Here is a 20,556-nt window from a genome sequence, read left to right on the forward strand (position 1 = left end):
CATGGAAAAGCTGGACATGGGCCACAGAGACAGGCAGATCCCTGGAGATTGCCAGCCAGCCAGTTTAGCCGAATTGGTGAGCTCCAGGTCCAGCGGGAGACCATGTTCCCAAAAAATAAGGTACAGAGTGACCGAGGAAGAAACTCTGGTATCCACACGCACAAACATACGCATGCATGTGCACACACACAATACTTGCAAACGTTTACACACATGTGCACACACCAGACACAAAGTACACACAGGCAGGTGTGGTAGTCCACACCTGTAATTGCAGCAAGCTGGAGGTGGAGGGAAAAGGATTGGGAATTTGAAGCCAGCCTGGACAGACAGTGACCCTGTCTCACAAAACCAAACACAGAGTCTGGAGATGTAGCTCAATTAAGTGTTTGACTAGCATGCACAAAGCCCTGGGTTCCATCCTTAACACCACATAAACTGGACATGGTGGCACATGCCTACAATCTCAGTGTCCCAGAGGTGGGCAGGAGATCAGGGGTTCAAGGTTAACTGGGCATGGTGGTGCACACCTTTAATCCCAGCATTGGGAGGCGGAGCCAGGTGGATCTCTGTGAGTTCAAGGCCAGCCTGGTCTACAGAGTCAGATCCAGGACAGGCATCAAAACTACACAGAGAAACCCTGTCTCAAAAAAACAAAAAAAACAAATAAACAAAAGAAAAAAAACCCCAAAACTGGGGATGAGGAGGAAGAGACTAGAGAGATGGCTCAGTGGTTAAAAGAACTGACTGCTCGTCCAGAGGATCCAGGTTCAATTCCCAGCACCTACAGGTCTGCTCACAACTGTCTGTAACTCCAGTTCCAGGGCATCAACGCCCTCTTGAGGTCTTTGTGGGCACACACACCATGCACAGACATACACACAGACAAAATGCTCTTATGCTTAAAAAAAATAATAATAAAATAAATTAAAAAAAGGAACCATCAATGAACTTGCATGTCAGTTGATTAATGCTGTGATTAGCAATATGTTAATGTTTCACTAGTGGTAGAGTGTACACCATACTAATCTAAGACATTGATTAGTAAGGGAAACTGTCAAGTGAGGGGAGGGTGTGTGGAAATCTCTGCTCAATAAGCACAATCAAATGAGGAGACAAATAATTATTATTTGGGGCTAGAGAGACGGCAGACAGTTAGGAGCACTTGCTGCTCCAGCAGAGGACCTGGGTTCGGTTCCCAGCACCCACATGGCAGCTCGTGCCTGTCTGTAACTCCAGCTCAAGGGGACCCAACCACCTTCTAAAATACTTTTGTCTGAAATGTTTGGGATAAGGGACATTGGAAGGTGTAATAAGTAACATCTGGAGAATTCTGTCCTCCTGGCATGAAGAGCCATCACCATTGTGAATTCAGGACAGCTGTGAGGACCCATGCTCATGAGAACTCCGTAAGATCAGGCCTGGGTGGTGTGAAGAGGATCATTAGATCCTCACCAGCGACTCCAGCCTCCCCTCTGTTCCTCGGGTGCATGTAACCTTGTCTGTGGCGTGTGGTCTCTCGAGGCCCTGGGAGGGGAAAGGGACTCCATCTATGAAGCTTTTGGAGATCATCACCCATGCTGAGGTGGGAGTTTTTGGTGATTCGGCTGTTGTGGAGGTCACCCAAGTTCCCGTAAGTAAGCTCTGTGAACTCACCGGCCCACCATCAGCCTGGGGTGGAATCGTCCCGATAGTCTGCTGTTAATGTGTTGTGTAAAGTGAACACATGTTCGTTCGGATCTTCCAGAAAATTGTGCAACGTTTATAACTGATTAACTCTGCTTCCAAAACCACCGGACCCGATTTCCTCAGGTTTAGGTCTACCTGTGTGTGTGTGGGGTGGGGTGGGGTGTGTGTGTGTGTGTGTGTGTGTGTGTGTGTGTGTGTGGGTGTGGGTGTGGGTGTGGGTGAGAGAGAGAGAGAGAGAGAGAGGATCTTATGTATGGACCCCAAGTCTAAAAATAAAATTCATGGCTGGGCAGTGGTGGCTCATGCCCTTAATCCCAGCAAGGGATCTCTTGTGAGTTTGAGGCCAGCCTGGTCTACAGAGTGAGTTTCAGGACAGTCAGGTCTATACAGAGGGACCCTGTTTCAATAAATAAAAAAAAAATGAATAAATAAAATTCATGTATGTTCTAAAAATACTCAAACACTTAACCTGGGAGTAATCAGTACTTTGATACTATACTTTTAGTGTACCTGAACTTTGACAGCAACCTGTACATGGAGTGGAACTTCCTAACTGTGGCATGAAGTTGGTTGATGCCCAACATTTTGTATTTTGTTTTTGTCTGACACAGGGTTTCTCTGTGTAGCCCTGGCTGTCCTGGAACTCACTCTATAGACCAGGCTGGCCTTGAACTCAGAGATCTACCTGCCTCTGCCTCCCAAGTGCTGGGTTTAAAGACGTGCATCACTACTCCATGCTCTGGGGTTTGGATTTTTAGTTGTTTTTTTTTAAAATTTATTTAATGTCTGTGTGTTTTGGGTGTACGTACGTATGTACACCACGTGCATACCCGATTCCCTTAGAGGCCAGAAAAGGATATTAGCTTCCCCGGGACTGGAGTCACAGACAGTTGTGAGCTTCCACATAGGTGCTGGGAACTGAACCTGGGTCCTCTGGAAGAGTAGCCAGTGCTCTTAACCACTGAGCCAACTCTCCAGCTTGTGGGTTTGAATAAGAATATTCAACATGCATGAAAGATCCCGAAGTGAGAAGGCCACGGAGACACACGGAGCATTAGCAGTTGTCAGGGGTTGGGAAGGAACACGGTTCTTCTTGGGAGGATAAAAATGTTTTGAAACTAATTAGAGGTGATGGTTGCACAACACAGTGAAAGCATTTGGTGCCACTTACACACTTACACTTACACACTCACAGCAGCTAATGTTATGTTATGTGAACTGTGACCCCCCCCAGTGTTATGTATCGGGACTGGTTAGAAGGAAGGCTCAGTGGTTAAACACACTCTGGGCCAAGCTTGACTACCTCAGTGTGACCTTCGAACCCACACAGTGGAAAGAGAGAACCAGTTCTTCAAGTTGCCCTCTGACCTCTACCTGTGCACCACGGCCTAGGTACACACACACACACACACACACACACACACACACACACACACACACCACATACCACACACACACACACACACACACACACACACACACACACACACACACACCCCAAACAGACAGATACATATTTTTAAAATGAAATGCCACATACACACTTGATTGAACTCCACTAAAAGTCCTTGCTATTCTGTTAGTCACACCTAAGGCTTTAGAACTCCACGTCTTCCAAAAACGTTCTCACAAACCTCCACTGGGGAGTGAGAAAAGAATGTTTATGGAGTGGGAAAAAAATGAAGAGGTGTGCCTGGGAATCTAGCAGATCTAAACCTGAGCCGGCCTTGCTCTGCCGTTTACTGTTTGTGTGTCCTCAGGCAAGTGACTTCCGCTCTCCGAACCCATCTCTTCATCTGTAAAGTGCGTGACAGAACCATGCAATGACACCCCCCACCCAAACCCAAGCGTTACAAGACGCAAGGGCAGCAGTCATCTCCACCTTGTCCCCCTTCTCACGGGTGTCCAACAGGATAGATGCCCCGGCCCCTTGAAGCTAGACTGAGGGCCAGTGGATGGAGGTGAGGAACGAGAGTCTCCGTCAGGGCTGGGGAATGTGGGTCAGTAGATAGAGTGTTTGTCTAGCATGCCTGGAGCCCTGGGTTCAATCCCCAGCGCCGTGTAAACTGGGCACAGGGGTTGGGGGCACGCCTGCCACCTCGGAACTTGGAGATCAAGGCAGGAGTGTCAGAAGTTCAAGGCTGGACTTGAGTGTAGTGCCGCTGCAGAGCACCAAGTTCCATTCCTGGCTGTGTTGGTGGCTCACAGCTACCTGTCACTCCAGCTCCAGGGAATCTGACAGCTTCTCCTGGCTTTTGTGGCATCTGAATCACACATGCCACACATCATAATTAAAAATACACAGAATTAAAAATAAAATACATCTTAAAAAAAAAAAAGAAATCCAAGGTCATCTTCAGCTCCATAGCAAGTGTGAGACCAGCCTGGGCTAGAAACCCTGTCTATAAAATTAAAATAAAAAGGAGCTCAAAGTCTTCCTCAGATACCTAGTAAATTCCAGGACAGCCTGAGACTTGGCAAAAAGGAAAGAAAAAGGAAAGTGACAGACTCTCAGGTCTGAAAGCTCCAGAACCCACCCCCTTGGTGAGGAAACGCCAGCCACAGATCCATGACATCGTTTCCAGTGACCTCTTACAGGCAAATCCCTCTGGGCTCTTCCCCCATAGACTCAAGGCCGGCCCCGAGTGGCTAAGAGCAAAGCAAACAGCCTTATCGTGAAAGTGTGGGGCCCCGACTATAAATAGAGGAGACACTTGAGTCTTTTGCTCACTCAAGATGAAACTCCTTCTGCTGGTCACTCTGCTCACAGGTAGGACCCTGGTCCCCTCTGGGACCCCACCGTCTCCCTTCTCTTCAATGCCCAGCCTCCCTGTTGATCACACCTGAAGTCCCGTGTTGGGGTTCCCTTTGGGGTCGAATAGCCTCTGGGTTGGGGTTCCCTCCTCACCCCCACGTAGACAACAGCTGGCACCTCTAGCCTCTAGATTGAACTCAGATGGCCCTTTAGAAGAATCCACTACATTCACCTACCCCTTCCGCCTCTGCCATATTGCCCGGGCACCAATTTACCTGACCCTAAGGTGCCCTGGCAATTTGATTTCTCTAGTTCTTTAAAAAAAAAAAAAACCTGACTTTTATTTTATGTGTATGAGTGTTTTGCTTGCATGTGTGTCTGTGAACTGTGTGTGAGCAATGCCTACAGAGGCCAGAGGAGGGGTCTGATCCTCCAGAACTAGGGTCTTAGACAGTTGTGAGCTGCCATGTGAGTGCTGGAACTGAGCCTGAGTCCTCTGCAAATTCAATAAGTGCTCCTGACTGCAGAGCCATCTCTCTGGTCATCATCATTATTATTATTGATATAATCTTATAATGGGGATGAGGATGTCCTCCAACTCACCATCCTAACCCAGACTTGCCTCAGCCTCCCATGTGTTAGGATTACATACATGCCTGGCTTGTGTCTGCAATTCCTTTTCTTTCTTTCTTTCTTTCTTTCTTTCTTTCTTTCTTTCTTTCTTTCTTTCTTTCTTTCTTTCCTTCCTTCCTTCCTTCTTTCTTCTTTCTTTCTTTCCTTCCTTCCTTCCTTCCTTCCTTCCTTCCTTCCTTCCTTCCTTCTTTCTTTCTTTCTTTCTTTCTTTCTTTCTTTCTTTCTTTCTTTCTTTCTTTCTTTCTTTCTTTCTTTCTTTCTTATTTTTTAGGACAGTCTCTCTGTGTAATCTCTCTGGCTCACTCTGTAGACCAGAGATCCACCTGCCTCTGCCTCTGAGTTCTGGGATTAAAGGCGTGCGCCACCACATCTATGTATCTGAAATTCTTATCTTGTTGATTCATTTACATATTTTGGCCCCATAGACACACACACACACACACACACACACACACACACACACACACACACACACAGAGCTTATGCTCCATTAACAATTATTGACATCATACAACACAACATATTTGGCATATGAGTCATTTATATCATTCAATGATGATAGAGACCTGCAAGGAGTCAGGTTCTAGATTGAGACTGGGGACTCAAAGATGAAGTAGATGTGTTTCTATTCCAGAAGCACATATATGCACACACATACACACACACTCACACACACGTGCATGTATGTATAAGCACACACACACACTATGCCCATTAGTTACGGCTGTGTATCTAGCTTCTGCAGAGCACAAGGCTAGCCACCAGAGGTCAGTTACGACTGTGTATCTAGCTTCTGCAGAGCACAAGGCTAGCCACCAGAGGTCACTCACAGTAGGGGGGAAGCCAGCTGCTCCCTTTCTTTGTCCTTGGAGTTTCTTCAGAAATGGTCAGTTAGAATGAGCCCAAAAATGAAGAAAAAGAAAAAGAGTAAACTGGGCAGAGTGGTGCATGCCTTTGATCCCCATGGTCAGGAGGCTGATGCAGGAGGATTTCGAGTTTGATCCCAGCCTGGATGACAATAGTAAGACCCTGTTGTGCTGTTCATGCTTGTAATTCTAGCTCTCTGGAGGCTGAGGCAGGAGGATTATCATGAATTCAAGGCCAGCCTAGTTCACGATGTCAGATCCTATCCCAGAAAGAAAGAATGAAGGAGGCCAAGTGTGGTGGTGCATGCCTTGAATCCCAGCACTCAGGAAACAGAGGCAAATGGATCTCTGAGTTCAAGGCCAGCCTGGTCTACATAGTGAGTTCCAGGACAGCCAGGGCTACACAGTGAGACCTTGTCTTAAAAAGATAAAAAAGAGCCGGGCGGTGGTGGCACACACCTTTAATCCCAGCACTCGGGGAGGCAGAGGCAGGTGGATCTCTGTGAGTTCGAGGTCAGCCTGGTTTACAGAACTAGTTCCAGGACAGTCAGGGGTACACAGAGAAACCTACGTCACCTACAGGCCAGGTTTGTCCATCCATTCAACAGAATTTTACAGAGCACCTACTAGGTACCAGGCACTTTCTTCACCCATTGATTCGTTTATTCATAGCTTACCCATTCATTCAGCTCAGCACACACACACACACACACACACACACACACACACACACACACGCACGCACACATGCACACGCACATGCACACACGCACACGCACACACTGTACTGTGTATTGGGCACAACAATGGGCTCTAAGGAGTAGGAAAACCATGAGACCCGCCCTTGAGAACTTCCTGTCCTACAGAGAGGGAGGGAGCACACCAGCAGGCTGGTATAAAGGGTGGTAGAAATGCTAGGAATCAGTGTGAACTCGAGTTAGGGTGCCTAGCACTCACAGAGAAAGCCAGGCACCGCAGTGGCACACCCCCATAATCCCAACCCTTGGGAAATGGAGATAGGAAGATCTCTGGGGCTTGCTGGTACAGCCACCATAGCCAAACAGCAAGCCCCTGGCCCATTGAGAGAGCCTGCCTCAAAAAGAAGAGAGTGGGTTTAAGAAGACTCCAGATGTTGAACTCTGGCCTCCATGTCCGTGTGCACACATGTACACATACATATGTGAACACGGACACAAACACAAACCGAAGTACTAGGAAGCACAAAGAACATGAAGAGATGTAACAGCAGAGGGGCTCCCCGGGTGCACAGCCAGGAAGCTCCTCTTTAATGGGGAAGCAAACTCTCTCCAGCCTTTCAAAAAGTGACACGATTCCCTGTGCCTGGCGGTTGGCGCATGCCCGTAATTCTAGCATTCAGGAGTCTGAGGCAGGAGGATTGAGAATTCAAGACCAGCCTGGACTATATAGGCAAACCCTTAATTAAAAAAAAGTGAAAGATTAAATAAATAATAAAAGTTCTGTCCAAGAGCTTGTAGAGAGCGTCTCAGAAGAGGTGAGTGTGTTGGCACTTCCGGACACTTGTCCATCGGTGACCTGGGCAGGGATGGAAATGGAGGGAAGGAGGAGATGAAGATGGAGCCCCAGACTTAGGGAAGAGGGAAGCTGCAGGTTGAGGTGACACCGTGGCCGAGGGCAATCCAGGGCATTCTATGCGTTTGTGAACACAGTCCCCAAACGGTCCAGGGACACAAACACAGAACTGACCCACATTGACCCAGCTTCAATGTGGACCTACCTGCGGATCCACTTCCTGTTGTGATCTCCTGAGTGTGGGAGGCACGTGGACCACGCTGGTTTTTCATCCCTGAGTCTGTCTTCTCTTCCTCCTCCCTCTCCAGTTTTTTCTTGTGAGGCAGGGTAACACATGGCATCCTATGAACCATTCCGTCAGTGATTACCTTGCATTTCTGATACTCCAGGGATTTGCGGGGGAGTGTACGTGGTGCTGGGGATAGAGCCAGAGCTTCCTGTATGATTGGCAAACACAATACAAATGGAGTGAAATCCCCAGCCCTTGTCTTGATGGATTGGAACAGGGTCTCATATTACCCAGGCAAGCCTTCAGCTTGCTTAGTAGATGAAGATAATCTTGACTTTCTGATCCTATTGCCTCAGCCTCCAGAGTGCTGGGATTACACAGTGTGTGTTCCATTGTATCTGGCTTCTCCTTCATTGTAATGGTGACCAAGTATCCCACTGCAGACTGAATCCTGGTCATTTACCTACTCTTCAGCGGATGAACAGTTTGTTGTGTCAAATGCTGACATTACAATGATGATCTGACCATTATCCTTGTCTATGAGCTGTGCATGGCCATCCAACAGATTCCTTCTAGTTCTTCCAGTGTAAAACAATCAGCATGTGTCGGCTGCTTCTCTGGCTCAAGGTCTCGACTAGAACTGTGATGAATCCCACTGCTGGCTAAGGCTAGGGTTTCACCTAGGCTTGAGTAGGGCTGGGGCAGCTTTCAAACTCAAGAGATGGTAGGATTGTTGGGTTACTGAACTAAGAGATCAGTTTGTCCCTGGCTGTATTTGAAGAGTGTTCTCAACCCTTAACACAGAGACCACAGGGCAGCTCACAGTGTGGTGGCTGTCTGTCCTGACAGTGAGAAATGAGCAGGCAAGCAAGGCAAAAGGCAATGTGTATAGAACTTAGTCCTGGGGAGTCAGCCCAGCCGGGTACAGTGGTGTTCGTTTGTAATCCTACCACTCGGGAGGCTGAGGCCAGAGGGTTGCTACAGAGTCGGAGACTAGTCTGGTGACAGGGCAACTCTCTATCTCAAATAGGTAGACAACTTCCTACTCAGGCCTGGTGACTTGAGTTTGGTCTCCAAGACCTACACAATAGATGAAGAAAACCAAGTCCCTAAAGCTGTCCTCTGACCTCCTCATGTGTAGCATGACATTTATGAGTGCCCCTAAGTTTGTGCTTTTGAACCCCTGTGTGAGCAAGAGCGCGGGCACACACACACACACACACACACACACACACACACACACACACACACACACACCTCTAGTCACTGCTTTCCCAATGCAGCAGCTGTTAGGAGTCAAGGAGGAAGCTAGCAGGCAGGCATCAGACCCCCGGTAAAGTCAAGTGGGATTGATGGAGTGTGCTGTGCTTTCTTGTAGCAGGCGCTACTGCACACAGCATCAGCCCTCGGGCTGTGTGGCAGTTCCGCAATATGATCAAGTGCACCATCCCCGGGAGTGATCCCCTGAAGGAGTACAACAACTATGGCTGCTATTGTGGTTTGGGCGGTTCAGGTACTCCGGTGGACGAATTAGACAGGTGAGTAGATCAGGTGGGAGACTGCAGTGTCTGAGTGTGTGTGTGTGTGTGGGCAGGTATTTCCCTCTCTCCCTCTCTCCCTCCCTCCCCCCCCCCTTTCTCTCTCTCATTTATTTTTGTTTGTTTGTGTTTCCAGGTAGGATTTCTCTGTGTAGCCCTAGTTGTCCTGGAACTCTCTCTGGAGCCCAGGCTGGCCTTGAACTCAGAGATCCTCATGCCTCTGCCTCCTCAGTGCTGGGATTAAAGGCGTGCATCACCATCCCCAGCATGTATTTTCCCCTCTTGTCATGTAAAGAAATCAATCCAGCAGGATCCTGTACATCGTGGTCCCTGAGAGCAGAATGTGTGAGATAGAAATAGTGGGCAATGCTGCCATCTAGTGCCAGACCAGGGAAAGGTCAACCATCACAGCCACAATCGAAATGTCCGCTTTAAAAAGTCATCAAAACTTCAGGATATGTAATTTCACTATGTTCCTAGAGCTTTGTTTAAAAAAAAAAAATCACTTTTTCTCAAGACAGAGTCTCGCTATGTATCCCTGGATGATTTTCTTTTTTAAAAAATAATTTATTTATTTTTATTTACTTTTTTTTTGTTGTTGTTTTTTGTTTTTCGAGACAGGGTTTCTCTGTGTAGCTTTGCGCCTTTCCTGGAACTCACTTGGTAGTCCAGGCTGGCCTCGAACTCACAGAGATCCGCCTGGCTCTGCCTCCCGAGTGCTGGGATTAAAGGCGTGCGCCACCACCGCCCGGCCTTATTTACTTTTTTTTTATTTATTTGTTTTGCCTGCATGTTTGTCTGTGTGAGGGTGTCAGATCTTGAGTTACAGATAGTTGTGAGCTGCCATGTGGGTGCTGGGAATTGAACCCGGGTCCTCCAGAAGAGCAGTCGGTGCTCTTAACCACTGAGCCATCTCTCCAGCCCCCCTGCATGATTTTCAACTGATCTATCTGCCTCTGCCTCCCAAGTACAGGGATTGAAGCCCGGTACCCACCACACTCAGCAAAAATTGCTTTCAATCAATATACCCTAATAGCTGGGCGGTGGTTCCCCATGCCTTTAATCCCAGCACTGAGGAGGCAGACGTCGGTGGATCTCTGTGAATTCAAGGCCAGCCTGGCAGTATAGAATGAGTTCATGGACAGCCAGGGCTGTTAGGGAGACATCCTATTTTAAAAAACCAAAAGATAAATAAATAAAATATATATGCTAATAGAGATCACAAATTCTCGAGCCTTAGGACAATTTCTTCTGGAACATCATGTTTAGTAATACTAACATGTGAGAAAGACGAAGAGATCTGAAAACGAACTGACCTCCTGTGGGTCCACACTCCTTCCTCAGCTGTTCCTTCCTCTCTCCAGGTGCTGCCAGACTCATGACAATTGCTACACTCAGGCAAAGAAGCTGGATAGCTGTAAATTCCTCATAGACAACCCCTACACCAATACATACTCATACTCGTGCTCCGGGAACGAGATCACCTGCAGTGGTAGGTTTACCATGCGGGACCTCTGCACTCTGCTTGGCCTTTGGTGGATTTTAAAGGGGCACAGAAGTGACAGGGACAGGCACCATTTTGCAGGCATTGCCTTGGTCTCATTTGATGTCTAGACCCTAATATATAGATGAGGTCCCTGATGAGGAAGATGAGGAAGGCTGGGTCACTTGCCCAAGGTCACCCAGCTTAGAAATGATGACATTTGGTTCTGGAACACAGATCATTCCAAATCCTCTTTTTAAAAACATTTCAAAATACTTACCTGGCAGAGGAGATACCATGATCACGAAGGCGGTTTTCCCAGGGCGAGGCTTATCCATTGCACTCCGGATGTGCTGACCCCTGCGATTTCCCCAAATGTGGGAAACTCGACTGCATAATCTGTGGTAGTGGGGGACTGCGTTTGCGCTCTCACCTGACAAACAAAAACAAAACAAAACAAAAAACCAAACCAAACAAACACACAAAAGACCATTTCAAGATTTGATATATTTCTGGGGAGGCATGCCTCTGCCACAACACAGGTGTGCAGGTCTGAGGACAACGTGTCTGTTTTCTCCATTGACCATGTGAGTCCTGGGATGGAACTCAGGGCCAGACTTGGAAGCAAGGGCCTTTATTCCCTGAGCCGTATTCCCTGCCCAAAGCCTCTCCTGTTAGCTGCTGTGTTATACTGACTCCATACTTACTAGACAATGGAGAGCTGAATCATTGGATAAGTCAGATACTGGAGTAAACACCTGTGCAGGGCAAGATTTATCATTCCCATTGTACAGGTGAGGATTCAGAGGGCTGGGAATATAGATCAGTGGCCAGAGTGCTTGCCGAGCATGCACAGAGCCCATGAACTGAACATTGTGGTGCACACTTGTAACCCAGCACTTGGGAGGTGGAGGCAGGAGGATTGTCTTAAATCATATAATTTTACAAATGATAGATGATGTTTGTGGTTTTCTAGGTTTTAGGATTAAATACCCATGTTTATTGATTTTTATGTATAGGAATGAGTTGGCATCCCGTGTCTTCTTCAGCTCACTCTCCACCATGTCTTTAGAGCCTGGGTCTCTCTCTCTCAGTAAACATGACACTCACCTTTAGACAGCCTGACTGATCAACAAATTATGGGGATCTGTGCTCCCCCACTTCCCAATAGTGTTACAGATGCCCCAACCACACTTTGCTTTTTCCATGGTCTCTGGGCGTCCTAGGTCAGGTCCTCATGATTGTATGGCACCCGCTTTACCAACTGTGCCGTCTTCCCAGCCCACAACTGCTAATGTTCTGATTGTAAGTGTGTTCCAGCAATTTGGACAACCCAATGGACCTCTGTGTGCTCTGTCTCTCAATCCTGAGTCTGCACCAATGGGAGGGGCCACCAGTTTCTTTTGGTTATAAATTGTAAAGAACAGGGGCATGGGCTCCACACAACTTCCTTTCTTGTTTCTTTGCAGACAAAAATAAGCCTTGTGAGGCCTTCATCTGCAACTGTGACCGTGAGGCCGCCATCTGCTTCTCCAAGGCTCCATACAACAAGGAGTACAAAGGCATTAAGTGTTAGACTTGTCACCTCAGTTACTGGACACCATCCCTGCCTGCCTGGTTGTCTTCACTACAACACACTGTGCCCTCTAATAAAGCACCTGTTGAAAGAGCTCTGGCTGTGGCGACTGTATTCTCTGTCTACCGAAACATAACTAGATCCTCAGAGAAACATCATTCCGTAGCCCTGGAAACTTCAGGTTAATGGGAAAGACATTACCACTAGGGGAGCATCTTGAAGAGTGGTTGATGAGCCAGGCCATGCCTTCCATCCCAGCACATGGGACGCAGAGGCAGAGGCAGGCAGATCTCTTGAGTTCAAGGACAATCTGGTCTAAAAATTGAGTTCCAGGGACAGCCAGGATTTCACACAAAGAAACCTTGTCTCTAAACTCAACAACAAAAAAGGAAAAAGTGTCAACCTGAGATACAGAGTGGGGTAGAGAGAAACAGAAGGGGGAAGGAGGGGAGAGAAGAGAGAAAGAAGCAGTGTCCACATGGGCACTAAAGGAACATCTTGGCCCCTAAAAAATACTGGACTCAAAGAGCTTCTGCTGTGAGCTCAACATAAGAAGTTGGATATAGGAAACCAAACTGGACTGACCATAAATGACCCCGAAGGCAGGATTACATCCTGGTGACTTTGCAGTCTCCACTGTGCCTAAACACCACGTCAGAGGATAATTGTCCCGGCTATGGCACACAGCAGCCTAACGTTTTGAACACATAAAAGAGAATACTTTGTCTCCTCTACCTTTCTCTATCACGGAAGCCCACAGGTGAAGCCAGGTTAATCTCTAATTCCCTGATCAACAGGATTTAGGAATGAGATGTCTCATTGGCTAAGGCTACATGAATCTCTCTTTTCCTTTAGTGAACAGCTGCCCAGTCCTCAGGCTTTTCACCCCCAACCTCATCCCCACCCGTGACTCAAACTCAGGTCTCACCCCCTCTCAAGGTCAGACCTGTGAGCAACAGGTGCATCTAGAGCCGCCTGCCCAGGCGCAGTGACTGGGAGTAGCCGGTAGTGGGGTGTCCAGAGTCCTGCTGGGAAGGGTAGGGGGAGCTTGAGTAGGGGAGAAAACTAACTCAACTCACCCCTTACAATCGTTTGTATCCAGGGAAGAGATGAGTGGTAGGGAAGAAGAGGTGCTAGGATGCTAAGTTACAGCGTATATGACAGATGGTCAAACGCAGAGACAAGAGGGCATTGGGCCAGCAGACATTGTTCACAAGCCACCATGTGATTGCTGAGTATTGAAGCCTGGTCCTCAGCAAGAGCAGAAAGTGCTCTTAAGTGCTGATCCACCTCTCCAGCCCCTGCAATGGTTGGTTTGTCAGCTTCACACACTGGGTAGGGAGAGCCTCAGCTGGAGGATTGCCTGCATCATAGTGGCCTGTGGGCACATCTGTTGGGCAGACATTTGAAGTCTGTCTTTCCTTTTTAATTTTTTGGTGTTTTAAAATTTTTTTTTTATACAGTGTTTCTTTGTGTATCTCCCGGCTGTCCTTAAATTCACTCTGAGACCAGGCTAGTCTCAAACTCTGATATTTACCTGCCTCTGCATCCTGAGTGTTGACATTAAAGGCATGCACTCCACCACCACCACATGCCTATGTTTCCAGTTTTTAAAATAAAGTTAGTAAGATCTAGCCTACAATACAAGACATCTTGACCTGAGTTTATTCCTGGAATCCATTTAAAGGAAGAAGGAGAGACCTGACTCCACAGGGTTCTTCTCTCAACCTCCACACGTGCACTCAAGTGCGCTGTCTCTCTTTCTCTTTGTCTCTCTCACACAAACAACACACATTAATAATTGGTTAATTAATTAAAGATTGAATATGTAACTGGACCTACTCCATAGGCTGTGCCAGGTTCTTGGGACAGACTTAGCATGTAGTTTAGACAGTTAACGTGGAGGATTGTTAGGGCCAGCTTCTCCCTGCCTGAGACCACATGTCACTATCAGCCATTCATCACAACCCAACCCTAAGAGTGTGGGGCGTTTAACCCCACCCACCACCCCCACAGTTCCCCCAGAGTTTTCTTGAGTGCGAGCAGCAGGAACTATTAGATAGAAGGATTTATTGCGGAGAAATCTTGTGGAGATAAACTGATAGAAAATAAAGGATAGCTTCGAGAGGGCCTGGAACCTTTTCCAATGGGCCCGACTGTCTCTGCTGCCCCAGGGTTTTTATAGAGACGCCCAAGGGGTGGAGCAAAAGACCTCCTCCCCCAGCACAGCCAAGTGCAGACCATCCCAGGACCCCTGCACTCAGGCCCGTGGTCCTAATCATCCTCTATGCGGACCTGCCTGGGGTAAAGCCACGAGGAACCCGAGAACGGGCTCCCACATAGGAGCAATGGTCTAGATCCTCTCATGACGTCAAAGCATTCACAGGAGAGGGACTTGGCACTTTGCCAGTCACTGACTTGAGCTGGTTGTGGTGTTGAGCCAACCCTTTCTCTGTGCCTCTGTGACAGCACTGATTCAGGCTCTGTCACCATCTACAGCAGCTCTGCAGGTCGGGACTCGTGTGTGAGGGTGCACATATTTCTGCTTCTGTGCTACACACACAGTAGTCACAGGCCCGTGTGCTGACTGGACACTGTCAGAGCACAGCTCTAAAGAGAAGTCACTGAGTCCTCCCCTCATTCAAGATGAAATCTGCCTCTGCTGGTCACTCTGCTCACAGGAAGGACCCTCGTCCCCTCTGAATGTCCCCCCATCTCCCTTGTCTTCAGTGCACAGCTTCTCAATGGTCACAACCTGAAGTTCTGGTTTGGGGTTCCTGTTGTGGTCTAATAGCCTGTGGCCTTGGGGTTCCATGCTCACCCCATGTCCACAACAGCTGGCACCTTTACCCCTCTAAGTCAACTCTGATGACTTCCTTGAAAAAAATTCCACTACAGTCACCTTCTCAGGTATATGAAACCCCCTCCTGTCTCTGCCCACATTGCCCTGGCAACCCATTTCCCTGGGCCTAAGGTGCCCTGACAATGTGAGTTTTCTTTTCCTTTTAAAAAAACATTCACTTTAATTTTTATGTATATGAGCCCTCTGGCTGCATGTGTGTCTGTGCACTGAGTGTGAGCAGTGCCTACAGAGGCCAGAGGAAGGGTCTGATTCTCCAGAACTGGGATCATAGCTGTGAGCTGCCTCGTTGCTGCTGGACCTGAGCCTGGGTCCCACACAAGCTCATCAAGTGCTCCTGACTGCAGAGCCATCTCTCTGGCCCTTTATTATTATTATTATTATTTTTTTTTTTTACAGGATTATATGATTCTGGCTCAGGATGTTCTCCAACTCAACATTCTAGCCAAGACTTGCCTCAGCCTCTCAAGTGTTAGGTATTACATACAGAACTATAAAGAGAGAAGTCACTTGAGTCCTTCACCACACTCAGGATGAAACTTCTTTTGCTGATCACATCTGCTCATAGTAGGGACCCTTGTCCCCTCTGGGTGCCCCACAATCCCCACTTGTCTTCAATGCATAGTTCCCCCAATGGTCACACCTGACATTCTGGTTAGGGTTGCAATTCTTTTTTTTCTGGGCATTTTACATGAGAGGGTTTCCTCTGAATACCAATGGCTGCCCTGGAATTCACTCTATAGACCATCCTGGCTTTGAACTCAGATACTCACCCGTCTCTGCATCAACAGTACTTGGCATTGCACATGGCGTTTTCCACTCTACCTGGCTTCTCCTGCATTTTAATGGTGACCTGTATCCCACTGTATTCTGAATCCTGGCCATTTACCTACTCCTCAGCTGATGAACAGTTTGTTGTGTCAAATGCTGACATTACAATGATGATCTGACCATTATCCTTGTCTATGAGCTGTGCATGGCCATCCAACAGATTCCTTCTAATTCTTCCAGTGTAAAACAATGATCATGTGTTGGCTGCTTCTCTGGCTCAAGGTCTCAGCTAGAACTGTGATGAATCCCACTGCTGGCTAAGGCTAGGGTTTCACCTAGGCTTGAGTAGGGCTGGGGCAGCTTTTAAACTCAAGAGATGGTAGGATTGTTGGGTTATTGAAACTAAGAGGTCAGTTTGTCCCTGGCTGCTGACTGGAGAGTGTTCTCAGCTCCTCACCACAGGGACCACAGGGCAGCTCACAATGTGGCGGCTGTCTGTCCTGACAGCGAGACATGAGCAGGCAAGCAAGGCAAAAAGGCAATGTCTGTAGAACTTAGTCCTGGGGAGTCAGCCCAGCCGGGTACAGCATTGTTTATTTATAATCATTCCACTCAGAAATAATGCCAGAGGGTTGCTCCAGAGTACGAGGCTAACCTGGTTACAGGGCAACTCTCTATCTCAAATAGGTAGACAGCTTCCTGCTCAGCTCCTGGTGACTTGAGTTTGGTCTCCAAGACCTACATAGTGGAGGGAGAAAACCAACTCCCTAAAGCTGTCCTCTGACCTCCTCATGTGTAGCATGACTCGTGAGTGCCCACTAATGCTTGCTTGTGAACTGGTATGAGGGCAAACACACACACACACACCACACACACACACACACACACACACACACACACACACACACAAACACAGTCTATTCACTGCTCTTCTGATGCAGCAGCTGGTAGGAGTCAAGGAGGAAAGCTAGCAGGCAGGCATCAGACCCCTGGTAAAGCCAAGTGAGACTGATGAAGTGTGCTGTGCATTCTTGCAGCAGGCGCTACTGCACACAAGCATCAGCCCTTGGGCTTCGAGACAGTTCCGCAATATGATCCAGTGCCCCCCCCCCCATCATCGAGATTGATCCCTTGTTCAAACTACAACAACTATGGCCGATTCTGTGGCTCCGGGGGCTCAGGCACTCCGGTGGATGAGTTAAACAGGTGAGTGATCCATCTGGTGGGAGACTGGAGTGTCTGGGTTCTGGTGGGGACAGGACACAGCAGACATCTCATGAGGCATGAGCAGGACACATACATGTCCACCAGACATGGTATATTTTGTTTAGTTTCTGTATTATTTTTGTTTGTTTGTTTCCAGACAGGGGTTCTCTCTGTAGCCCTAAGTTTCTTATAATTCTTTCTGGAGACCATGCTAGCCTTGAACTCAGAGATCCATCTGCCTCTGCATGTCAAGTACTGGGATTAATGGTAGACACCACCATACCCCACAGAAGTTGCTTTCCATAAATATATGCTTAATAGAAATCACAGATTTTCAAGCCTCAGGACAATTTCTTCTGGAACATCATGTTTGAGTCATTCTCACATGTTTAAGAAAGACTGCAGGTGAGAACTGACCTCCTGTAGGTCCACACTCCTCCCTCAGATGTTTCCTTCTCTCTCCAGGTGCTGCCGGACTCATGACCACTGCTACACTCAGATCAAGGACTGGAAAAGGTGCACCTTACTCCAAAAACAAGCCCTACACCCTCTTCTACTCATAACTCATGCTCTGGGAATGAGATCGCCTGCGCTGGTAGGTCTACCCTCTGGGATCCCTGGATTCTACTTGGTCCTCTGTGTCTTTGGAAGGGACAAGGAAGTAACAAGGACACTCACCATTTACTGGTCATTTCCTTGGTCTCATTTGACCTCACAACCAGCCTTATCAGGTAGACACTAAAATACAGATGAGGTCCCTGATGAGGAAGATGAAGAAGGCAGGGCCACTCACCCAAGGTCACCCAGCTTAGAAATGATGACATTTGGTTCTGGAAACGGATCTACAGCATTCCAAATCCTTTTTTAAAAAAACATTTCAAGATTTTATGTATTTATCTGGGGGGAGGCATTTCTGTGTCACAACCCAGGTGTGCAGGTCTGAGGACAATGTTGTCCTGTTCCTCTCTTTCAACCATGTGAGTCCTGAGGATGGAACTCGGGTTCAGACTTGGCAGCAAGTGCCTTTATTCCCTGAGCCATCTTGCCTGCCCAAAGCCTCTCCTGTTAGCTGCTGTGTTATACTGACTCCATATTGACTAAACAACTGAGAGCTGAATCATTGGCTGTAAGCCAGATACTGGAGTAAACACCTATGCAGGGCAAGATTTATCATTCCCATTTTACAGGTGAGGATTCAGAGGGCTGGGAATATAGCTCAGTTTCTGGAGTCCTTGCCTAACATGCACAGAGCCCTGGGTTCCACTTTCAGAACCCATGAATTGAGTGTGGTGGTGCACACCTGTAATCCCAGCACTGGGGAGGTGGAGGCAGGAGCATTGTCTTAAATCATATAATTTTAGAAGTGGTAGTTGGTATTTGTAGTTTTCCTGGTTTTAGGATTAAATATATGTGTTTATTTTTATGTGCAGGAATGAGTTTGCATCCCGTGTCTTCTTCAGTCACTGTCCACCTTGTCTTTAGATGCTGGGTCTCCCACTAAATGTAACACTCACGTTTAGATAGCCTGACTGTCCAACAAGTTGTGGGCATCTGTGCTCCCCACTTATTAATAGAATTACAGAGGCCCCAAGCACCCCTTGATTTTTCCATGGTCTCTGGGCATCCTAGGTCAGGCCCTCATTCTTGTATGGCTATCGCTTTACCAACTGTGCCGTCTCCCCAGCCACAACAACTAATGTTCTTATTGTAAGTGTGTTCCAGCGATTTGGACAACCCAATGTCCTTTTGTGTGCTTCGTCTCTCAATCCTGAGTCTGCACCAATGGGAGGTGCACCGATTTCTTTTGGTTATAAATAGTACCGAGCAGGGTCACTGGCCCCAGTCAACTTCCTTTCTTGTTTCTCTCCAGACAAAAACGACCCCTGTGAGGCCTTCATCTGCAACTGTGACCGCGAGGCCGCCATCTGCTTTTCCCAGGCCCCATACAACAAGGAGGACAAAGGCATTAAGTGTTAGACTTGTCACCTCAGTTACTGCCTACACTATCCCTGAATGCCTGGCTGTGGTCACTACTCACTGCCCCTTCTAATAAAGCACATATAGAAAGAACTCAACTTCGATGATTGTATTCTCTGTCTGCCGAACATAACAGGATCCTCAGAGAACATCATTTCGTCTAGCCATGGAAGCTTCAGGTTAATGGGAAAGACGCCTTTAGTGAAGCACCTTGAAGAGTGGGTGATGAGCCAGGCCTTGCCTTCCATCCCAGCACATGGGATGCAGAGGCAGAGGCAGGCAGATCTCTTGAGTTCAAGAACAACCTGGTCTAAAAATTGAGTACCAGGACAGCTAGGACTATCACAGAAAGAAACCTTGTCTCTAAACTCAACAAAAGAAGAAGCCAGCCTGAGATACATGGGGGGGGGGGCGGGTAGAGAGAAATAGAAGGAGAAGGGGAGGAAGGGAGGGGAGGGGAAGGGAGGGAAGGAAAGAGAAGACAGAGAGGGAAGAGGGGAGAGAAGAGAGAAGGAAGCAGTGTCACATGGGCACTAAAGGAACATCTTGGCTCTAAAAATACGGGACTCAAAGCACCTCTGCTGTGTGATCAGTGTAGGACTGGAAACCACACTGGACTGACTGTAAATGACCTGAAGGCAGGATTAGATCCTGGTGGCCTCTGAGTCTTCACTGTGCCTAAACACACACCACAGGATAATTGTCCTGCTAAGGCACACAACAGCCCAACTTTTTGTAACATACAAAAGAGAACACTTTCTCTTCTCTATCTTTCTGTATCACAGCACCCTGCAGGTGAAGCCAGGTTAATCTCCGGTGCCCTGGTCAACCAGTTTTAGGAATAAATTTTGCATTGGCTAAAGGCTATGTGGTTCTCGGTCTCTTTTTCTTTAGTGAACAGCTGCGCAGTCCTCTGCCTTTTCACGCCCAACCCCATCCCCATCTGTGTCCCAAACTCAGGCCTCACCCCTCCCAAGGAGAGGCCTGGTGAGCCCCGGGTGCAGTTAGAGCTCCTGTACAGGCACACTGACATGTAGTAGCTGGGTGTGGCTGTCCTCAGTCCCACTGGAAGGGTAGGGGGGATCTTGAGTATGGAGAAAACTAACTCAACTCACCCCTACATAGATTTTATCCAGGGAAGAGGTGAGTAGTGGGGAAAAAAGGGGTGCTAGGATGCTAAGTTACAGAGTACATGACAGATGGTCAAACGTAGAGGCAAAAGGGCATTGGGCCAGCAGACATTGTTCACCAGCCACCACGAGGTTGCTGAGAATAGAACCCATTCCTCAGGAAGAGCAGAAAGTGCTCTTAAGTGCTGATCCATCTCTCCAGCCCCTGCAATGGTTGATTGTCAGCTTCACACACTGGGTAGGGAGAGCCTCAGCTGGAGGATTGCCTGAATCATATTGGCCCTTGGGCAGG

General features: G+C 47.8%; 1 protein-coding gene and 1 non-coding gene across 3 annotated transcripts; both read left to right on the top strand.

Annotated features, from left to right (window-relative positions):
• Positions 1–4,337: 4,337 nt before the first annotated feature.
• On the top strand, positions 4,338–12,334 carry Pla2g1b (phospholipase A2 group IB). 2 transcript variants are annotated; one of them, XM_052754818.1, is made up of 4 exons: positions 4,338–4,459; positions 9,102–9,261; positions 10,626–10,753; positions 12,214–12,334. In XM_052754818.1, the coding sequence occupies exons 1-4, from the start codon at positions 4,426–4,428 to the stop codon at positions 12,318–12,320; spliced, it is 429 nt and encodes a 142-aa protein (XP_052610778.1). In that variant the 5' UTR covers positions 4,338–4,425; the 3' UTR covers positions 12,321–12,334. The 2 variants fall into 2 exon arrangements, with proteins under 2 accessions (XP_052610778.1, XP_052610779.1); XM_052754819.1 differs by having other exon boundaries at positions 9,105–9,261.
• On the top strand, positions 11,017–11,180 carry LOC128121159 (U1 spliceosomal RNA). Its single transcript, XR_008222102.1, has one exon. It is a non-coding gene; the product is annotated as a U1 spliceosomal RNA (small nuclear RNA).
• Positions 12,335–20,556: the final 8,222 nt, after the last annotated feature.

The sequence above is a fragment of the Peromyscus californicus genome, unplaced genomic scaffold, assembly GCF_007827085.1.
Source record: "Peromyscus californicus insignis strain IS unplaced genomic scaffold, ASM782708v3 Scaffold_2__1_contigs__length_46816999, whole genome shotgun sequence".
Taxonomy (NCBI): domain Eukaryota; kingdom Metazoa; phylum Chordata; class Mammalia; order Rodentia; family Cricetidae; genus Peromyscus; species Peromyscus californicus.

Coding starts and splice junctions, on each gene's coding strand:
- Pla2g1b (XM_052754818.1), top strand. CDS start 4,426: ATGAAACTCCTTCTGCTGGTCACTCTGCTCACAG. Junction 9,262..10,625: donor CCGGTGGACGAATTAGACAG/GTGAGTAGATCA, acceptor TCCTCTCTCCAG/GTGCTGCCAGACTCATGACA. Junction 10,754..12,213: donor GAACGAGATCACCTGCAGTG/GTAGGTTTACCA, acceptor GTTTCTTTGCAG/ACAAAAATAAGCCTTGTGAG.